General features: G+C 36.5%; 1 protein-coding gene across 1 annotated transcript in view; it reads right to left on the bottom strand.

Annotated features, from left to right (window-relative positions):
* Positions 1–18,260, bottom strand: part of TICRR (TOPBP1 interacting checkpoint and replication regulator) — a 50,584-nt gene that overhangs the window by 22,416 nt on the left and 9,908 nt on the right. Inside the window, exons 6-15 of the mRNA XM_060003628.1 lie at positions 14,982–15,121; positions 13,928–14,146; positions 11,303–11,454; positions 10,596–10,693; positions 9,461–9,554; positions 9,291–9,370; positions 8,882–9,118; positions 8,269–8,362; positions 6,615–6,672; positions 3,423–3,569 (exon numbers count right to left, since the gene is read on the bottom strand). Of these exons, the coding sequence (XP_059859611.1) occupies positions 3,423–3,569; positions 6,615–6,672; positions 8,269–8,362; positions 8,882–9,118; positions 9,291–9,370; positions 9,461–9,554; positions 10,596–10,693; positions 11,303–11,454; positions 13,928–14,146; positions 14,982–15,121 (1,319 nt within the window). The remainder of the gene's footprint in view (positions 1–3,422; positions 3,570–6,614; positions 6,673–8,268; positions 8,363–8,881; positions 9,119–9,290; positions 9,371–9,460; positions 9,555–10,595; positions 10,694–11,302; positions 11,455–13,927; positions 14,147–14,981; positions 15,122–18,260) is intronic.

Genomic DNA, 18,260 nt, shown 5'->3' on the forward strand with positions numbered 1-18,260 from the left:
AAGCTACAGTAATCAAGGCAGTATGGTACTGGCACAAAAACAGAAAGATAGATCAATGGAACAGGATAGAAAGCCCAGAGATAAACCCACGCACATATGGTCACCTTATCTTTGATAAAGGAGGCAAGAATGTACAGTGGAGAAATGACAGCCTCTTCAATAAGTGGTGCTGGGAAAACTGGACAGCTACATGTAAAAGTATGAGATTAGATCACTCCCTAACACCATACACAAAAATAAGCTCAAAATGGATTAAAGACCTAAATGTAAGGCCAGAAACTATCAAACTATTAGAGGAAAACATAGGCAGAACACTCTCTGACATAAATCACAGCAAGATCCTTTTTGACCCACCTCCTAGAGAAATGGAAATAAAAACAAAAATAAACAAATGGGACCTAATTAAACTTAAAAGCTTTTGGACAGCAAAGGAAACCATAAACAAGACCAAAAGACAACCCCCAGAATGGGAGAAAATATTTGTAAATGAAGCAACTGACAAAGGATTAATTTCCGAAATTTACAAGCAGCTCATGCAGCTCAATAACAAAAAACAAACAACCCAATTCAAAAATGGGCAGAAGACCTAAACAGACATTTCTCCAAAGAAGATATATAGACTGCCAACAAACACATGAAAGAATGCTCAACATCATTAATCATTAGAGAAATGCAAATCAAAACTACAATGAGATATCATCTCACACCAGTCAGAATGTCCATCATCAAAAAATCTAGAAACAATAAATGCTGGAGAGGGTGTGGAGAAAAGGGAACACTCTTGCACTGCTGGTGGGAATGTGAAACTGGTTCAGCCACTATGGAGAACAGTATGGAGGTTCCTTAAAAAACTACAAATAGAACTACCATATGACCCAGCAATCCCACTACTGGGCATATACCCTGAGAAAAACAAAATTCAAAGAGTCATGTACCAAAACGTTCACTGCAGCTCTATTTACAATAGCCCGGAGATGGAAACAACCGAAGTGCCCATCATCGGATGAATGGATAAAGAAGATGTGGCACATATATACAATGGAATATTACTCAGCCATAAAAAGAAATGAAATTGAGCTATTTGTAATGAGGTGGATAGACCTAGAGTCTGTCATACAGAGTGAAGTAAGTCAGAAAGAGAAAGCCAAATACCGTATGCTAACACATATATATGGAATTTAAGAAAAAAAAAATGTCATGAAGAACCTAGGGGTAAGACAGGAATAAAGACACAGACCTACTGGAGAACGGACTTGAGGATATGGGGAGGGGGAAGGGTGAGCTGTGACAGGGCGAGAGAGAGGCATGGACATATATACACTAACAAACGTAAGGTAGATAGCTAGTGGGAAGCAGCCGCATGGCACAGGGATATCGGCCCGGTGCTTTGTGACCGCCTGGAGGGGTGGGATAGGGAGGGTGGGAGGGAGGGAGACGCAAGAGGGAAGAGATATGGGAACATATGTATATGTATAACTGATTCACTTTGTTATAAAGCAGAAACTAACACACCATTGTAAAGCAATTATACCCCAATAAAGATGTTAAAAAAAAATAAAATATAAAGAGAATTAGGGGGACTTCCCTGGTGTTGCAGTGGTTAAGAATCTGCCTGCCAGTGCAGGGGACACAGGTTCAAGCCCTGGTCTGGGAAGATACCACATGCTGCGGTGCAACTAAGCCCGTGTCCCACAACTGCTGAGCCTGCGCTCTAGAGCCTGCAAGCCACAAATACTGAGCCCACATGCCACAACTACTGAAACCTGTGTGCCTAGAGCCCATGTTCCACAACAAGAGAAGCCACCACAATGAGAAGCCCATGCACCGCAATGAAGAGTGGCCCTCGTTCGCCACAACTAGAGAAAGCCTGTGTGTAGCAATGAAGACCCAATGCAGCCATAAATAAATAAATAAATAAATTTATTTAAAAAAAAAAAAAAATTGGGACTTCGCTGGTGGTCCAGTGGCTAAGACTCCATGCTCCCAATGCAGGGGGCCCGGGTATGAACCCTGGTCAGGGAACTAGATCCCAGATGCTGCAACTAAGTGTTTGCATGCCGCAACTAAAGATCCCACGCACCACAATGAAGACCCAATGCAGCCAAAAATAAATTTTAAAAAATGGATATCATCAAAATTAAAAGTATTTTATGTATCAAAGAACACTATCAAGAAAGTGAAAAGAAAACCCAACAGATTGGGGAAAAAATATTTGTAAATTGTATATCTGATAAGGGGCTGGTATCTAGAATATATAAAGAACTCTTACAGCTCAACAGTGAAAAGACAAACAACCTAATATAAAAATGGGCAAAGAGTTCTCCAAAGAAGATATACAAATGGCCAGCGAGCACATGAAAAGCAACTCAACAACATTAGTTATCAAGGAAATGCAACTCATAACCAAAATGACACACCACTTTACACCCACTAGGATGAGCAGAATCAAAGAGGGACAATGGAAGGTGGAGGCAAGGATGTGGAGAAATTAGAACCCTCATACACTGTTAGTGGGAATATAAAATGGTATAGCCACTTTGGAAAACAGTCTGGTAATTGCTTAAAAAGTTAAACATAGAGTTACCATATGATCCAGCAATTTCATTTCTAGGCATATGCCTGAGAATTAAAAATGTGTCTACACACAATCTTATATATGAATGTTTACAGCAGCATCACTCACAATAGCCAAAAGTAGAAACAACTTAAATGTCCACCAATTGATGAATGGATAAGTAAAATGTAGTTTATCCATACAATGGTATATTTTTGTCAATAAAAAGAAATGAAGTACTGAGACGTACTACACCACGTATAAACCTTGAAAACATTATGGTAAAGTAAAAAAAGCCAGTTACAAAGACCACATAATATGATTCCTCTTAAAAGAAATATCCACAAGAAATCTATAAAAACAGAAAGTAGACTGGTGGTTGCCTACAGCTGGGAAGACTGGGAGAAATGGAGAGTGATACTAATGGGTAGGTACAGGGCTTCTTTCTGGAATGATGAAAATGTTCTGGAATGTGTCATGATGGTTGCACAACTTTGTGAATATACTGAAAACCACTAAAAGTTGATTTTATGATACATGAATGGTCTCAATTATAAAAAAGCAAAAAAAACCCCAACACACCGAAAGACTAGAAAATTGCTAGTCACTATCTTTCATTTTGGTTTAATTGGTTTTATAAAATAGATGTTTGTCTGTTGTCTGTAGGGGTAACCAGAAAGGGAGGAATGAGAAAGACCAGGATTAATTCTTCATCTAAACTTGGAGGGAGAGACCCCAAGTGGAAAATTAACTGATGGTAACCAAAGAGGAGAGGAAAACATGAGATTAATGAGCTTCTGCAACAAGAGTCTGGAGACCGGTTTGGGTCCAAGAATCCCCTTCTCGTGGTTACCCTAAAATGTAGTACCTTTGGTCCTCTTGAAGTTGTCAAGTTTATACTCTAGACCTTCCACAGCTGACACAGAATGGCTTCTAGGCAACCCCCGCTTTACAGATCTCTTTGAAGGAGAAATCATTTCCTGGTTGAAGAGATTTCTTCGAACTTTGGTCACTTCTGAAAGCATTAAGAAAAAAAGAAAGTCAAATATTATCATTAATAAAAGCCACATGTGGGAAAAGAAAGATATCCAAAACAGAGAATCTGCTTGAGGAAGCTATTTTACAGGCTGACTGCTATATTCACATTTACTAATAGGATTTCCTTAAATAGTACACTCACATGGTATATCAAAACTATTTACTTCCCTGATGGCGCAGTGCTTAAGACTTCACGCTCGCAACGCGGGGGGCCTGGGTTCGATCCCCGGCCAGGGAACTAGATCCCACGTGCATGCCGCAACTAAGAAGCCTGCCTGCCACAACTAAAGGAGCCCACGTGCTGCAAATAAGACCTGGTGCAACCAAATAAATAAATAAATATTAAAAAAAAAACTTAAAAAAAAGTTTTTAGAAACTACTTACATTTGTAAATTTAATTTAAACCCAACCTTTCAGGAATACAAGGAAGGCCCACATCACTTAAATTAGAAGTTTTATTCACTGTAAAATGGACATAATCCTTAAGTGAGAGGTTGGATAATGTAAATCATAGTCCTTTTAATATATCCCAGTGTTACGATATTTTTCTCACATTGGAACTTTTTGCTGCTTTGTATTTCAGCATCAAGCAGAGAAACTGTTCTTTTCAATCCCAGAGATTTCATTTTTCTTCTTTTGAGTATATTACTAATTTGCTGGGATACAGTAGTCCCTCCCTATCTGCAGTTTCACTTTCCACATTTTCAGTTACCCGCAGTCAACTGCAGTCTGAAAATATCAAATGAAAAATCCCAGAAATACATAAGTCATAAGTTTTAAAGTTGTGTGTCTTTCTGAGTAGTGTGATAAAATCTCATGCCATCCTGCTCTGTCCCACCCAAAACATGAATCATTCCTTTGTCCAGCATATCCCACCCGTTAGGCACTTAGTAGCCAGCTGGGTTATCAGATCAACTGTAGCAGTATAGCAGTGCTATATTCAAGTAACCCTTATTTTACTTAAATACTTCTTGTGTCCCAAAGCACAAAAGTAGTGATGCTGGCAACTTGGATATGCTGAAAAGAAGTCATAAAGTGCTTCCTATAAATAAAAAGTTTCTCAACTTAAGGGAAAAAAAAATTGTATGTTAAGGTTGCTACGATCTATGGTAAGAGTGAATTGTCTATCTGTGAAACTGTGAAGGAAAAATTCACGCTAGTTTTGCTGTCACAACTCAAACTGCAAAAATTATGGCTACAACGCACGAAAGTGCTTAGTTAAGATGGAAAAGGCATTAAATTTGTACAAGATATTTTGAGAAAGACCACATTCATGTAACTTTTATTATAGCATATTGTTATAATTGTTCTATTTTATTATGGTATTGTTAATTCTTACCATGCCTAATTTATAAATTAAACTTTATCATAGGTATGTATGTATAGGAAAAAACATAGTATAGGGTTTGGTACTATCTGAAGTTTCAGGTATCTGAGGGTATTGGAACGTAACCCCTGTGGATAAGGGGGGAACTACTATATTTTAAATCCTCTTCCTAACTTCAGAGCATGAGAGTTGTAACCATCTAGACTCAAAGTTAGGAAAAATAGCTGAAGAGTCAGGAAATACTTGACAAAGCCAGCAGGCTAGCATTTTAATCTTAATCTTAAGCAAGATGGCCTGGTGGAGGCTACTCAAAAATTCACCAAGAGTAAAAAAATTCTAATTGCAAGTCACTTAAATAAAAACCAAATAAACCAGGATCCACAAACTGGGAGGAGCCTTTTTTACCCATCAATGACATAAACATTAAGGACGCCAATAATGCACACCAAAGTTTCAAAAAAATGTTTCTCTATCTCCATTATAAAAGCCTCTGTTACCTGCCTTAGGCTGTCTATGAAACTGATTTACGGCCTGACAGCCAAATTTGATCTGTTTTCCATTTTTCCCAAATTTTGGAGAAGTTTAATATCTATAGAAAATTTCAACGTAGAATCATGGTGACTTTGGTGGTGGCTCAGTGGATAAGACTCCACGCTCCCAATGCAGGGGGCCCGGGTTTGATCTCTAGTCAGGGAACTAGATCCCACATGCATGTTGCGACTAAGAGTTTGCATGCCACAGCTAAGGAGCCTGTGTGCCGCAACTAAGGAGCTGGCGAGCTGCAACTAAGACCCAGCACAACCAAATAAATAAATATTAAAAAAAACCAAAACCAAAAAAACACACATAGAACTGTCACTAAAATTCACCAACTGTCAACATTTGTTTTCTCCCTCCATCTCTCTCTCTACGTTTGTACAACTGCCCACCCCAGAACGCTGGAGAGTGAGTTGCAGACATCACAACTCTTCAGTTTCCTGTATTTCAGCATGTATCTCCAAAGAACAAGGGCGTATATCTAAACCATCTTCGAATTTCCTCTCATCGTCTCAGTAATATCCGTTATAGCTTTTTACCCTATATTTAAGACCCAAGCAGGGATCATGTAGTGCACTTATGTCACAGTTAAATTCCTTTTATCTAAACCAGCTCCACTGCCTCTTTTCTTTTTCAGCTTTCATGTTAATGGCATTAAAAAAAAATTTTAGGGCTTCCCTGGTGGCACAGTGGTTAAGAATCCACCTGCCAATGCAGGGGACACGAGTTCGAGCCCTGGTCCAGGAAGATCTCACATGCCACGGAGTAACTAAGCCCGTGCGCCACAACTACCAAGCCCACGTGCCTAGAGCCCATGCTCCACAGGAGAAGCCACCACGAGAAGCCCGCGCATTGCAACGAAGAGTAGCCCCCCGCTTGCCACAACTAGAGAAAGCCCACACACAGCAATGAAGACCCAATGCAGCCAAAAATAAACAAACAAAAAATAAATTAATTAAAAAATTTGAGACCAGTTATTTTACAAAATGCAGTATTTTGAGACCATGTGAACATCCTACTCCTCTAGCACACAGTATATGGACATATTTCATAAACCAACAATTACAAAAAACTATAATTTTTAACTATATGCAACTGCTTAAATATATGTAATCAAAATAAAACTGTCACTGAGTACAACAAGGAAACAAAGTATACCTTGTACCGTTTCTTTCACTGGGGGTGGAGGCTGCTGAAGAGTAGGGTGAGAATTCTCCTGAAAGATGAGAAAATCCAATAAGAAAATTTAAATAGGAATTCATTTAAAAGAATAAAAATTCCACAAGAAACCCTTTGATCCTTGCAATTCCACTTGTAGGAATCTGTAACAGAAATAGTTGTAAAATGCACAAAAACAGGGCCTGGAAATATACACAACAAACTGCCATCAGCGATTACTTCTGAAGAATGGATGGTGAAGAGGCACTAACAGTTAACTTTATATAATTTCAACTTTTAAACGATGTTTCTGTATACCTTTTATAACTAAAACATCAGGGAAACCCCATAATATTAGAGGATGGCTATATACTCTTAGGAACGTCTCTGTATAAAACTGCTATTTGGGGACTTCCCTGGTGGTCCAGTGGTTAAGACTCCGTGCTTCCACTGCAGGGAGTGCTGGTTCGATCCCTGGTTGGGGAACTAAGATCCCACATGCCGTGTGGCGGGCAGAAAAAAAAATACCCACCTGCTATTTATTTGCTATTATAGTAGAGGATTCAAGTGCCTAAACTCAAATGGCATCTAAACAGAGAATTGTTTTTAAAGATTTTGTTGCTGTTTTTTTCAATTATGCCACTGCAATCATTAAAGAATAAACAGCCAAATAGGAGCAGAAACTTAACAAATGATATTCTTTTTTAACCAAAATCAAATCCTGATCTCAGTAAATCTGGTCTTAAAGAAGTTAAGTTTCTAGGCCAATCTGAAACAAAAGTTTTCCAAAAGGAGTGCTAGAAAGGACTGCTAATCGTGTAAAATCTAGTGAGAGAGGTGGTCTGATACCTTTTGGACTTCATACTCTCTGAACAAAATCTCCAAGATATCTAAGATTTGCATCTTATTCACTCATATAAGAAAGTGAACACCACTAACTCTTCCAAAGAAACCCCACCTCCAGTACTAAAGCACAGCTATAAATCTCTAGAAACAAACCACTATTGTAATGATTAATGCTTCTAAAGCTAGTTCTCCTAGAATTTTAACTCTTCTCATAATTCATGCAGTTTAAAAGTTTCAATGCATTTTTTTGTCTCTCTCCTTCTCTTAGTAAGACATTAATTCTACTTAGTAAATAGACTCCAGCTGGATTTCTGTTTTTGCAACTAACAAGTCCTAACATCTACTGCCACAGAAAAATAATTACCACCTGGCTTCAGGACTTTTTTTGTTTGCTTTTGTAACTTGTTATTGACGTAAAACATACCTACTGAAAAGTACTTTCTGATACACAAAGTCCTATTATGATTGTACATTATTTTTCAATGGCTTCTTTTGCTTATGTTATTATTTCATGAGTTTTCTTAACTACATTAAAGATTTTGAATTAACTTATTCATTCCTAACTTTTACTATTTTTTTCCCCTTAATATTACCTCTGTCACACTTTTGGGAAAAATGATTAATATTTAAATTTATATTTCTTTATTCCTTAGATTACAGTTGTAGACACATTCATAAAAATACCTAATTTTATTTCTGTATCCTCCAATGCTCATTTCTTAAAAGTAAAGACACTGTTTCATTCTTATTTATTGTATGAACTCAGGCCCAAAGTGATACCACTTTCTATCTCCTGGAAATGACTTACATTTTTCGTAGCTCTCTTGGATACTTTGGGAATTTCAATTTGTCGCAGATTTTGTGAAACCTCTGCAATGCTTTTATGTCTTATTGCATTTTTCCTTTTAAAAATAGAAAGAAACAGTCAATATACACTGAATACAGGTTACAGCTAGTTATATCAGAATGGAACTAGAGTTTAAAATAAAACACTTAAATAAAAGTCGGTTATCTTGAGGTTGCCCTGAACTTACAGTAAAACAAGTCAATCCCAGAATTTCTAAAAGTAACAACTATAAATTTAACTAGTTATGAACACTTAGAGCATCATGGAAAATATACAAAGTAAGCTGAAACCCTAAGCTTATCTCATGGAAGGCTCCTAGTTCTTGGAGACCCCATGTGGAGAGTCAAGAGGGGACTGTGACTACACAATACAAGACTATATATTCCCCAGATAACATAAAGAGTGTCAGATGCTCCTTGTTAAGAACTCTAATAATTGGCTTCTGTGATTCAGACATAAGGGCAACTACTAATTCAATAAATTATAGACAAAGACAACTGGACTATGGCTTAAACATACCCTATACCAGAACTGTAACAGTGCAAGTAATTCCTTTAATTCCTTGAGCTCCTACCTTCTCTTCTTAGCTGATCTGGAACGAAGCTCCTCCAGTTGGTCAGATTCAGTGCCACCCGACACTGACCTATGAGCATTTGACGTAAGAGGCACAGAAAGGGGTGATTTGCTCTCCTGTGTCATGGAGTCATCACTGATAAAATCTGTAGGAAGGACACCAGCCAGCTTCTGAGGAATCACAAATCCTAGGCTGTGGTAAAGATGTCCAAGTATCTTTGGGATTGAATCAATATACCTGTGGAATAGATTGATTAAATATGGAACAGTCAGTCACCATTCCACCCTCTCTACTCCCTTCCTCACCCAGCATGAGAAATAGTCCTTACAATGCTACAATTCTGAGACAATACCTATATAAGTTCTTGGTAAAATTATTTTAAATTTAAATTAGAAGTCATCAAACTTACAATTCCAAAATTTCTTCCAGAAACTTTGCTAGGTATGCCGAATCTTCAGTTAAACACACCATGCGCAGCAAATCTGTCACCTGAAGATTTTAGAAAATTACCACATGGCCTCTGCAGGAAGCTGAATGCATCTACAGCACATCCCCAGTGGCACTAAGCAGCATACTTGCCTCCTCCACTACTTGCTCCATTTCACCTATATGTTCATATACTGAAGGGCACTGCCGACACATCTCCAAATGAAGAAATACCTGGAGCCGGCACCTTGAGAGAAAAAAAAAAAGCTTGGTTATATCTGCTTTGAGTGTCACTTAACTGAAATGAAAGTTCCTTCCTTATGCAGAGATCTGTTTACATAAGAAACAACAACCAAAAAGAAGAGCCATTGCTTTCTAAATAGCAATATGGTTATTAGGTAAACAGGTGTTGCAAACTGAACATTAGAACGTTATAGAGAATCAGCTACAAAAGCCTCTTCAAGCAACTGGCAATCTATTTTAAACTGATATATACTCAGCCATTGAAAAGAAAAATGAAATAATTCAATCTGCAGCAATAGGAATGGACCTAGAGATTATCATACTAAGTGAAGTACGTCAGAAAGAAAAACATACATCACTTATATGTGTGGAATCTGAAATATGACACAAATGAACTACCTATGAAACAGAAACAGACTCAGACACAGAAAACAAACTTATGGTTACCAAAGGGCAAAGGGCAAAGGGCGTGGGGGAGGGATAAATTAGCAGTTTGGGACTAGCAGATACAAACTATATTATATATAAAATAGATAAATAACGACATTGTAAAGCAACTATACTCAAAAATTTTTTAAAAAAGATAAATAAGGTCCTAGTGTGCAGCACAGGGAATTATATTCAAGATCCTGTAATAAACCATAATGGAAAAGAATTTTTTAAAAATGAAAAATTAAATTGATACAAGTAAATCTTGGAAGTTCTGTTTTGGAGTAATGGTTTAAAAAAAAAAAAGGGGGACTTCCCTGTTGGTCCAGTGGAAAAGAATCCGCCTTACAATGCAAGAGACGTGGGTTCAATCCCTGGTCAGGAAACTAAGATCCCACATGCCGCGGGGCAACTAAGCTCACACGCCACAGCTACTGAGCTCGTGCACCTCAACTAGAGAGCCCACGTACTCTGGAACCCGTGTGCCACAACTAGAAGGAAGCCCACGCACCGCAAGGAAGAGCCCGCATGCTGCAACTAAGACCTGATGCAGCCAAAAATTTTAAAAATCATAATAAATAAATCTTTAAGAAAAATTAAAAAGGTAGTTAATTACTCTCTGACTTTATCGTCTTTATCCAGTTTTCCTACATTCTGTCGAAGACTTTTGCTAGTTTTCAAGAGGTTGTTTCTTACTTGATGTAGGCAGTTCATCTGAAAATACAAAATTACATAGGAGAATATTAATATTAATGCTTATCATTATTTCTAATTTCTTCACAGCTGACTAATGCCCTAAGAAGGGAAGTACATCCTCTTTCTTTCATTTGAATGAAAAATAGTGTAATATTCTTTTATATTTTTTAAAAGAACATGTAGAAAAGTATTTGAGAGCAAGTGGGCATGGATACAGCAAGCCTGCCGATTTGAACTTTCATAAAAGGAAGATTCCATAAAGTAGTGATTGAGAAGTCTAAGCAAAATGAATCAACATTTTAAAGAAATGTTCCAGGTGACTCTAAAGTGCAGCCAGGGTTAAGAACCACTGGCTTAATTCATGCAGCTAACATGCAACTCAGATGAGGACAGAGCTTTCACTGGAAGGGAAGTACATGTAATTACTCCCACTTGGCCCATTTCCTTGATTTCTGCCTTCTCAGTGGACTACGTCCATCTTCCAAGACATAGAATTGTGCTCACCCCCTCACTCATCATTTTTGAAATGTGCACTGCATAACAGATATTTTCCAAGACATATGAGCCAGACCCACCAACAAGCAACTAACATTGTTATGACAAACAACAATATCCGGATTCCCTTACTTCTAATTCCTTGGTGCCTTTGGACTTTAGGAATGCTTTAATGTTTGAGATCATGTTCCGAGCACATGAACACAACACGATTTCTCCTGTGGCCACAGTCTTTTGGTAATTTTCATGTATGTAAGATAGTAGCTCCTCCTCAGTTTTAAAATCTGTGGGAAAAAAAAGTCACATTGATCATCAGACCCAGCTGAAGTCACTGTACTGCTTAAGCCAGTGGTTATAAACTGGGAAGTTTTGCTGCCCAGGGGGACATCTGGCTATGTCTGGGTGGCAGTGACTGGTGGGGAGAGGGAGGGTACTACTGGCATCTAATGGGGTGGAGGCCAGGGATGCTGCTAAACATCTTATAGTTCACAGAGGATTACCTGGTCCAAAATGTCAAAAATGCTGAGGTTGAAAAGTTCAGAGATAGTGATTAATTTTAAGGGTTTGCAAATCACGTGTACATGTTATAAATTTAAGGATAACCAGTAATGGAGAAGAAATAAACTATACAAACCTAGCAGAAAGGAAAAAGATGCATAAAGAAAACTTGATTAATCCCATAGCCTGCTATAAAGGAAAAAAACAATTGAAAGCACAAAATAAGACACTAAAATACACCCTAGCTTATCAGTAATCATAATAATTATAAATATTTATTTTACGAATACACTTGCTGGTTAAATAAAAGATAGAAACTGTCAGGTTGGGTTTAAAAAAAAAATTATGCTATTTACAAAAGACATACCCAAAACACATGACAAAGAAACATTGGAAATAAAGGAATAGAGGTATAATCACAAGGAAAACATAAATGATTTTGTATGGACCTAAAAAGAAAGCCTCAAAATATATGATGCAAAAATTGGCAGAACTGCAAGGAAATTTAGACATCTACATGGTGGAAGACTATAATACAATCATCTCAGTTATAGATTCTTTTAAGTAGAAAAAAATTAATAAGGATTTTGAATATTCAAATATTAAGATGAATATGTATGGAACCAAGTACCCCAAAATTAGAGAATACACATTATTTTCAAGTACACATGGAATATTAACAAAACAATCACATATTAGGCCATAGAGTTTCCACAAATATTAAAGATTCAATATCTTACAGAACACATTGTGCACAGTCCAAAAAAATTAAAAGCTAATTACAAAAATAAAACACTCCTCTCTATTACAGATGTCAGAAAATATTTAGATGTATCAATGAAAACAGAATATAGCGAACTTATATAATGCAGCTAAATTTATACCTAAAGGAAAATTTATAGACAAATTATCTTTTTAAAGAAAAATTCAAAAACCGAATTAGCTAAGGGTCCAACACAAGAAATAACACAAAAGAGTAAATCCAAATAATAAAGAAGGCAACAATAAAGATAAAAACAGAAATGAATTAAGTAGGAAAAAAGAAATGAGAGAGCAACAAAAACAAAGATGATTCAAGAAAATAAAACAAATTCAAAATACTATTAAGAGATAAGGTTTAAGTTCAATTTTTCCATAAACATATCCAGTTATTCCTGCACCATCTGTTGAAGATTATCCTTGTCCTGTTGAATTGTTGGGGGCACTACTGTCAAATATCAATTTACCACTGTTGTGCAGGTCTATTTCTGGAAAGGATCTAGTCCAGAAATTATGCTAATGCCACACTGTCTTGCATTACTGTTAATTTTGCTCTCCCATCTGCATTCTGGTATACCATACTAGCTCATCGAAGATGTGCTATCTCACTCAAACTGATTATCATCTATGATCCAGTATTCCACAAGAAAAAAAAAATGTTTAAAGAAGCAGAAAACTTTCATTCCAGAATTTTCAAAAGGACTCAAAGGTGACATCAGGTAATTATCGCCCAAAGTTCATAAGCTATTGTCACAATCACCCCACAGTACTGGCACTGTCAGTGTGAGCTAAGAATGTACCCTGAGAATGAGAAACATACTGTAATTCAATCCATTTTTAAATAAGAAAAAAGAACAAATAGGAAAATAAAAGCTACTGGACTAAATTCTTCTGCCTGATTTTGAAAGACCTCAATAATCTAACCCTAGATTATTCACGAACCTTTTCCCTTCTCTTCATTCACAAATGTATAAAACTTCTTTAACCACTTAAAGGGCCAAGACACAGCCCTTCTTTGTGACTATGCTTATGCTAATCCTCCATCTAGCACACACTTCTTTTACCTTTCTGCCTTCTAAACTCTGCTCATTCTTCAAAGTCTAACCTGGGCTCCACTGGCTCCGTAAAAGCCTTCTCAGCCTGTTCTGCTCAAGACTGGACTTTCCCTTTCTTGACTCCTAGTATGTCTTTACTTCCAAAATGAACAAGTATTTTCTGTTACAGTCTCTTGGCTCTCTTACGTATTCATTTTACCAATTCGTTGTGTATATGTATGTGTATATATATATATATATATATGTTCATTATTATTCTTTGTAGCTGGATCATAAATCTAAGGCTATCTTATTTACTGTACTCCCCATAACACACTTGTGGACATACAGTAGATAGCCAATAAATGTTCATTAAGCGAGGGATATGATTAAAACTTAAAAATATGAGAGTACAGAAGAGTAAACATGAATTTAGATACCAAAATGCAATGGAACTGAGGAATACCTTTAGGTTTAGAACTTCTTAGTGTTCTTCCTTTGTTTCCCAAGTTATCTGCTGTTCTTCCATTGGCTATCTTTTGGATCCCTTTCTCCCCAGCTGTGTCTGGACTGCCATCTGGATGTAACTTCTGAGCCTTTACATTCAGTCTTGCAACATTCAGCATCTTTAAGGAACGGCACATGGTATTCATCTTCTGCCTCACTGGAGTACGAGGGACACCTCCTACCAAAACGACATCGTGGGAAGGAAAGTAAAATAACTTTTACTTCTGTGGAAACAAGAACTACTTTAATTCAGATGAAATATTCTGTGAAGGAGTATTGAAATGAAGTATATCCATTCAGAATGATCTGAATTAGGTAGTTCTTGCATCTCTTTCTACCTACAACACAGGGTAGAAAAGAGCTCTTTTTTAAACTGAAGTTTAGGAACTAAATATCTCAAGGTGGTTAGATGATTTTTACATCTAATGCCAAACAGACAACAGACAAATGCCGAACTGACTCATTTTGGTGTTACCCAGTAGTCACAGAGTTGTGATGAAACTCTTTTGAAAGGCAATTAAGCAGTCTGCATCCAGAGCTCCCTTTTCCATGAATAACTTGTTCATGGAAACTTATACTAAGGAAATCACTCAAAGGTAAATCATATGCATGATGTACACTATAGTATTATTTATAATGGTAAAAACTGAAAACAATCTACATGTTCAACAACATAAGAAATTTGCAAATTTTGTTAAGCAATGAGGTAACTAAAAAAGCAAAGTAGTAGATAAACAAGTAATTATAAGCAGCACACAAAGTTGTATTTAAATTTCTATTATAACTAAAAACAAAAATGGTTTAATTCATTAAGAAGGTAGAAAAAAAAGAAGGTAGGATTGTGGGAGATTTTTAAAGTCACTACTGTACTAATATAATTACTTTAAAATATGAAATATAAGAACGTGTCCTTCTTTATTCAGTTACCATTTCAACTTCATTTTAAGGAATATCAATCTTTTAAAACACACTGTCAAAAAAGACTGTAAGAAACAGCCTTTCTATGTGCTTACGCTTCTTTTTGCTGTCTTCTTGATTGGACACAGTATATTCTTCACGAGACTTTCTCTGGTAGAGCTCAGAGAGGCAACGTGTCAATTCACTTTCAGTTTTGGAAGGCTCTTCCTTATTAGATGACGCAGCCTGTAGTAACCTGTGAATAAGTCAAGATGTCTAGTACAAAGTTGAAATTCTGATTTTCCAAAATGCTTTAAAAACAGCAACAACAATATTCATTATCCTTTTAAAAGCTAATCAAAAGATGTCTCCACAAGATGCCTTCACAAGTATTTTTTCTCAGGAGGGAAAATGTCCCTCTTCTCATTTATGATTTGTACAAATTCAGGGGCAGAAGCTACCTGTTCACAAAACCATTAATGTATTATTACATACAGTATTGACTTTTATTAATAAGATTCTTCATGTCCTAGGGTACATGTCTAATTATGCTAACTATTTCACTCACTTCTGGGCTTCCACAATTTTTACCCAGTTTCCATATATTAAAGTACAAGATGATGTAATACAGTGTAGTGAGTATCAGAATAACTTTTGAATAATTATTTCACACTCTAGTAAACTAATTTGGGATTGATGAGCAGGGAAAGAAATAGGGCAGGGGAGATGATTAGTTATTAACTGCTTTCCCGCCTACAGCTAAATATCAGTCACTAAGGAAATAATGAAAATAGCACAACTTTCAAAATGTATTATTTCTATTTCATTATCTTCCATTATCTGATATCATCTGACTTAAAAGTAGGAGAAAGTTATGGTGCCATTAGTTGAATTAGTTCATACCAGCAGCAGGTCTGAAGCAGCCTAATTCTCCTAAGTGTGCTGGTATTTCCTTGAGCAGTGAGGGTTGCTTTTTCCCCCCCGTTAATTTACTGTATCTGCTTCAGATTTTTTTTTAAATAAAATTAAGCATTCATGGACACAGAGAAAGCCTCACCCAATTTCTTCCCATCCCTTCCTCCCAGAGGTATTCCTAGATTCGTGTGTACCTTATTTACAGAGACATATATATGTAACAAAACGAACAAACTGCTGTTTCATATGTTGTAAATCTTATGAAAATGGTATCATACAACACCATCCTTTGGCAATTTTGTTTGCACTCAACATATTTTTCACGTGTTGCTCTGGTTTATTCAGTTTTACTAATCTACGTATAATATTCTATTGTATAACTATACTGTAATTTATTTATCCATTTCCCTGCTGAGAGTCTGCTAGTCCTTTCCACTGGAAATGAATATTCTAGCACAGCTCTCCTTGTGTTTGTGCAAAAATTTCTTCAGTGCAGACACCTAAAAGTAGAATTGCTGAGTGTCAGAGTATGTGAAGTTTCTGTTTTACTAGGAACATTGTTCTCTAAAATGGTTGTAACCATTTCACACTTCTACCATCTAAAATGTGCTCATTTCCCCACATGCTAATTTTTCACAATCTAATAGTTATAAAATAGAATCTGGTGGGTTTTTCCATGTTGTGGTTTTAATTTCCATTTGCCTATGCTGAGTATCTTTCCAAATTACTGCTCTGTTGGATTTCTTCATATGAATTGCTTGTTCACAATTTTTTTTTAATTTATTTTATTTATTTATTTTTGGCTGCATTGAGTCTTTGTTGCTGAGCATGGGCTTCCTCTAGTTGCGGCAAGCGGGGGCTACTCTTCATTGCGGTGCGCAGGCTTCTCATTGCGGTGGCTTCTCTTGTTGCAGAGCATGGGCTCTACGTGCACGGGCTTCAGTAGTTGTGGCGTGTGGGCTCAGTAGTTGTGGCTTGTGGGCTCTAGAGCGCAGGCTCAGCAGTTATGGCACATGGGCTTAGGTGCTCTGCAGCATGTAGGGATCGAACCCGCGTCCCCTGCATTGGCAGGTGGATTCTTAACCACTGTGCCTCCAGGGAAACCCTGCTTGTTCACATTCTTTGCCCAAGTTTCTATTGGATTTCTTATATTTAGGAGATCTGTACTAATTTGGATACTAATGCTTTGCTGGTTATATGGATTACAGCTACCCGAGTCTATGACTAGTCTTCATCATTTAAACATTTTAAAATTCATTATAGTCATATATGTTCCTTCATGCTTTGAATTTTTTAGGTCTTATTTGAGAAATCCACCCTTAGCCTAATCTTCTTCTCTAGTGTTTCTCCTTCTTACAATTTTAAAGTGTTTACTTTTCATGTTTGGTTTTTCAGTTTATTTGGAATTTATCATTATGTATGCTGTGAAGTAGAAATCTAATTTTTTATCTTTTTTGTTCTGGATAGCCAATCATCAACACCACCATTTACTGAATAGTCTATTCTTTCCCTGCTGCTTCTACTCCACTGGTCTATCTGTTGATCCTTGCACCGATACCACACTATGTTATTTACTACAGCTTTATGGTAAATTTTGCTATCTCATATGGGAAGGTGTACCTGTTATGCTCTTAGTCTTTTGGAGCTGTACCATGTCCATGAATCAGAAGACTCATTATTATAAGATGTCAATTCTTCCCAAATGGACCTATAAGCTCAATACACACTCAATCAAAAATCCTAGCGGGCTTTTTTTGGGTGTGTGGAAACAGGCTGATTCTAAAATTTACATGGAAATGCAAAGGGTCCAAAATAGCCAAAGCAATTCTGAGAAAAAAAAAGAACAAAGTTGAGAGGACACAGACTACCTGATTTCAGTACTCAAGATAATGTGTTATTAACATAATTTCTGGACTAGACTCTTTCCAGAAATAGACCTGCACGTTGGTGGTCAACTGATTTTGACAAAGGTGCCACAGTGATTGAGAAAAAGATTGTCTTAACAAATGGAGTTGGAACAACTGGGTATCTTTATGGAAAAAATAAACCTCAACTTCTTAATATTTTGAATTTCTGCCATATCTTTTACATTTCCAATATTATTTATGACTGCTCATACAAGTAGCTCAATCTTGCTATATTTTATTTGGCTTCTCAAAGAATCATCTTTTGTTTCTCTTGACTTCTATTTATTATTTTTAATATTGCCTTCTTTTTTTAATTTTTGGGTTTACTCTCTTGTATTAAGTGTGTCAGTCTCAGCTAATTGGTTTTTAATTTTTCTCTTCAAAAGATACTTTAAATTTTCCTTTAAGTATAAATTTAACTGCATTATTCAAGTTTGCTATTTTCCTTTTTTATTGAGATTTAATACTAAATATTTTCTGACATCTATGAGTGTATTTTGTTTTCGTAATTAACTTTTTCTAAATTTTTAGTTCTGATAAAATACACAACATAAATTTATCATCTTAATCACT

Source organism: Delphinus delphis, chromosome 2 (genome assembly GCF_949987515.2).
Source record: "Delphinus delphis chromosome 2, mDelDel1.2, whole genome shotgun sequence".
Classification (NCBI taxonomy): Eukaryota; Metazoa; Chordata; class Mammalia; order Artiodactyla; family Delphinidae; genus Delphinus; species Delphinus delphis.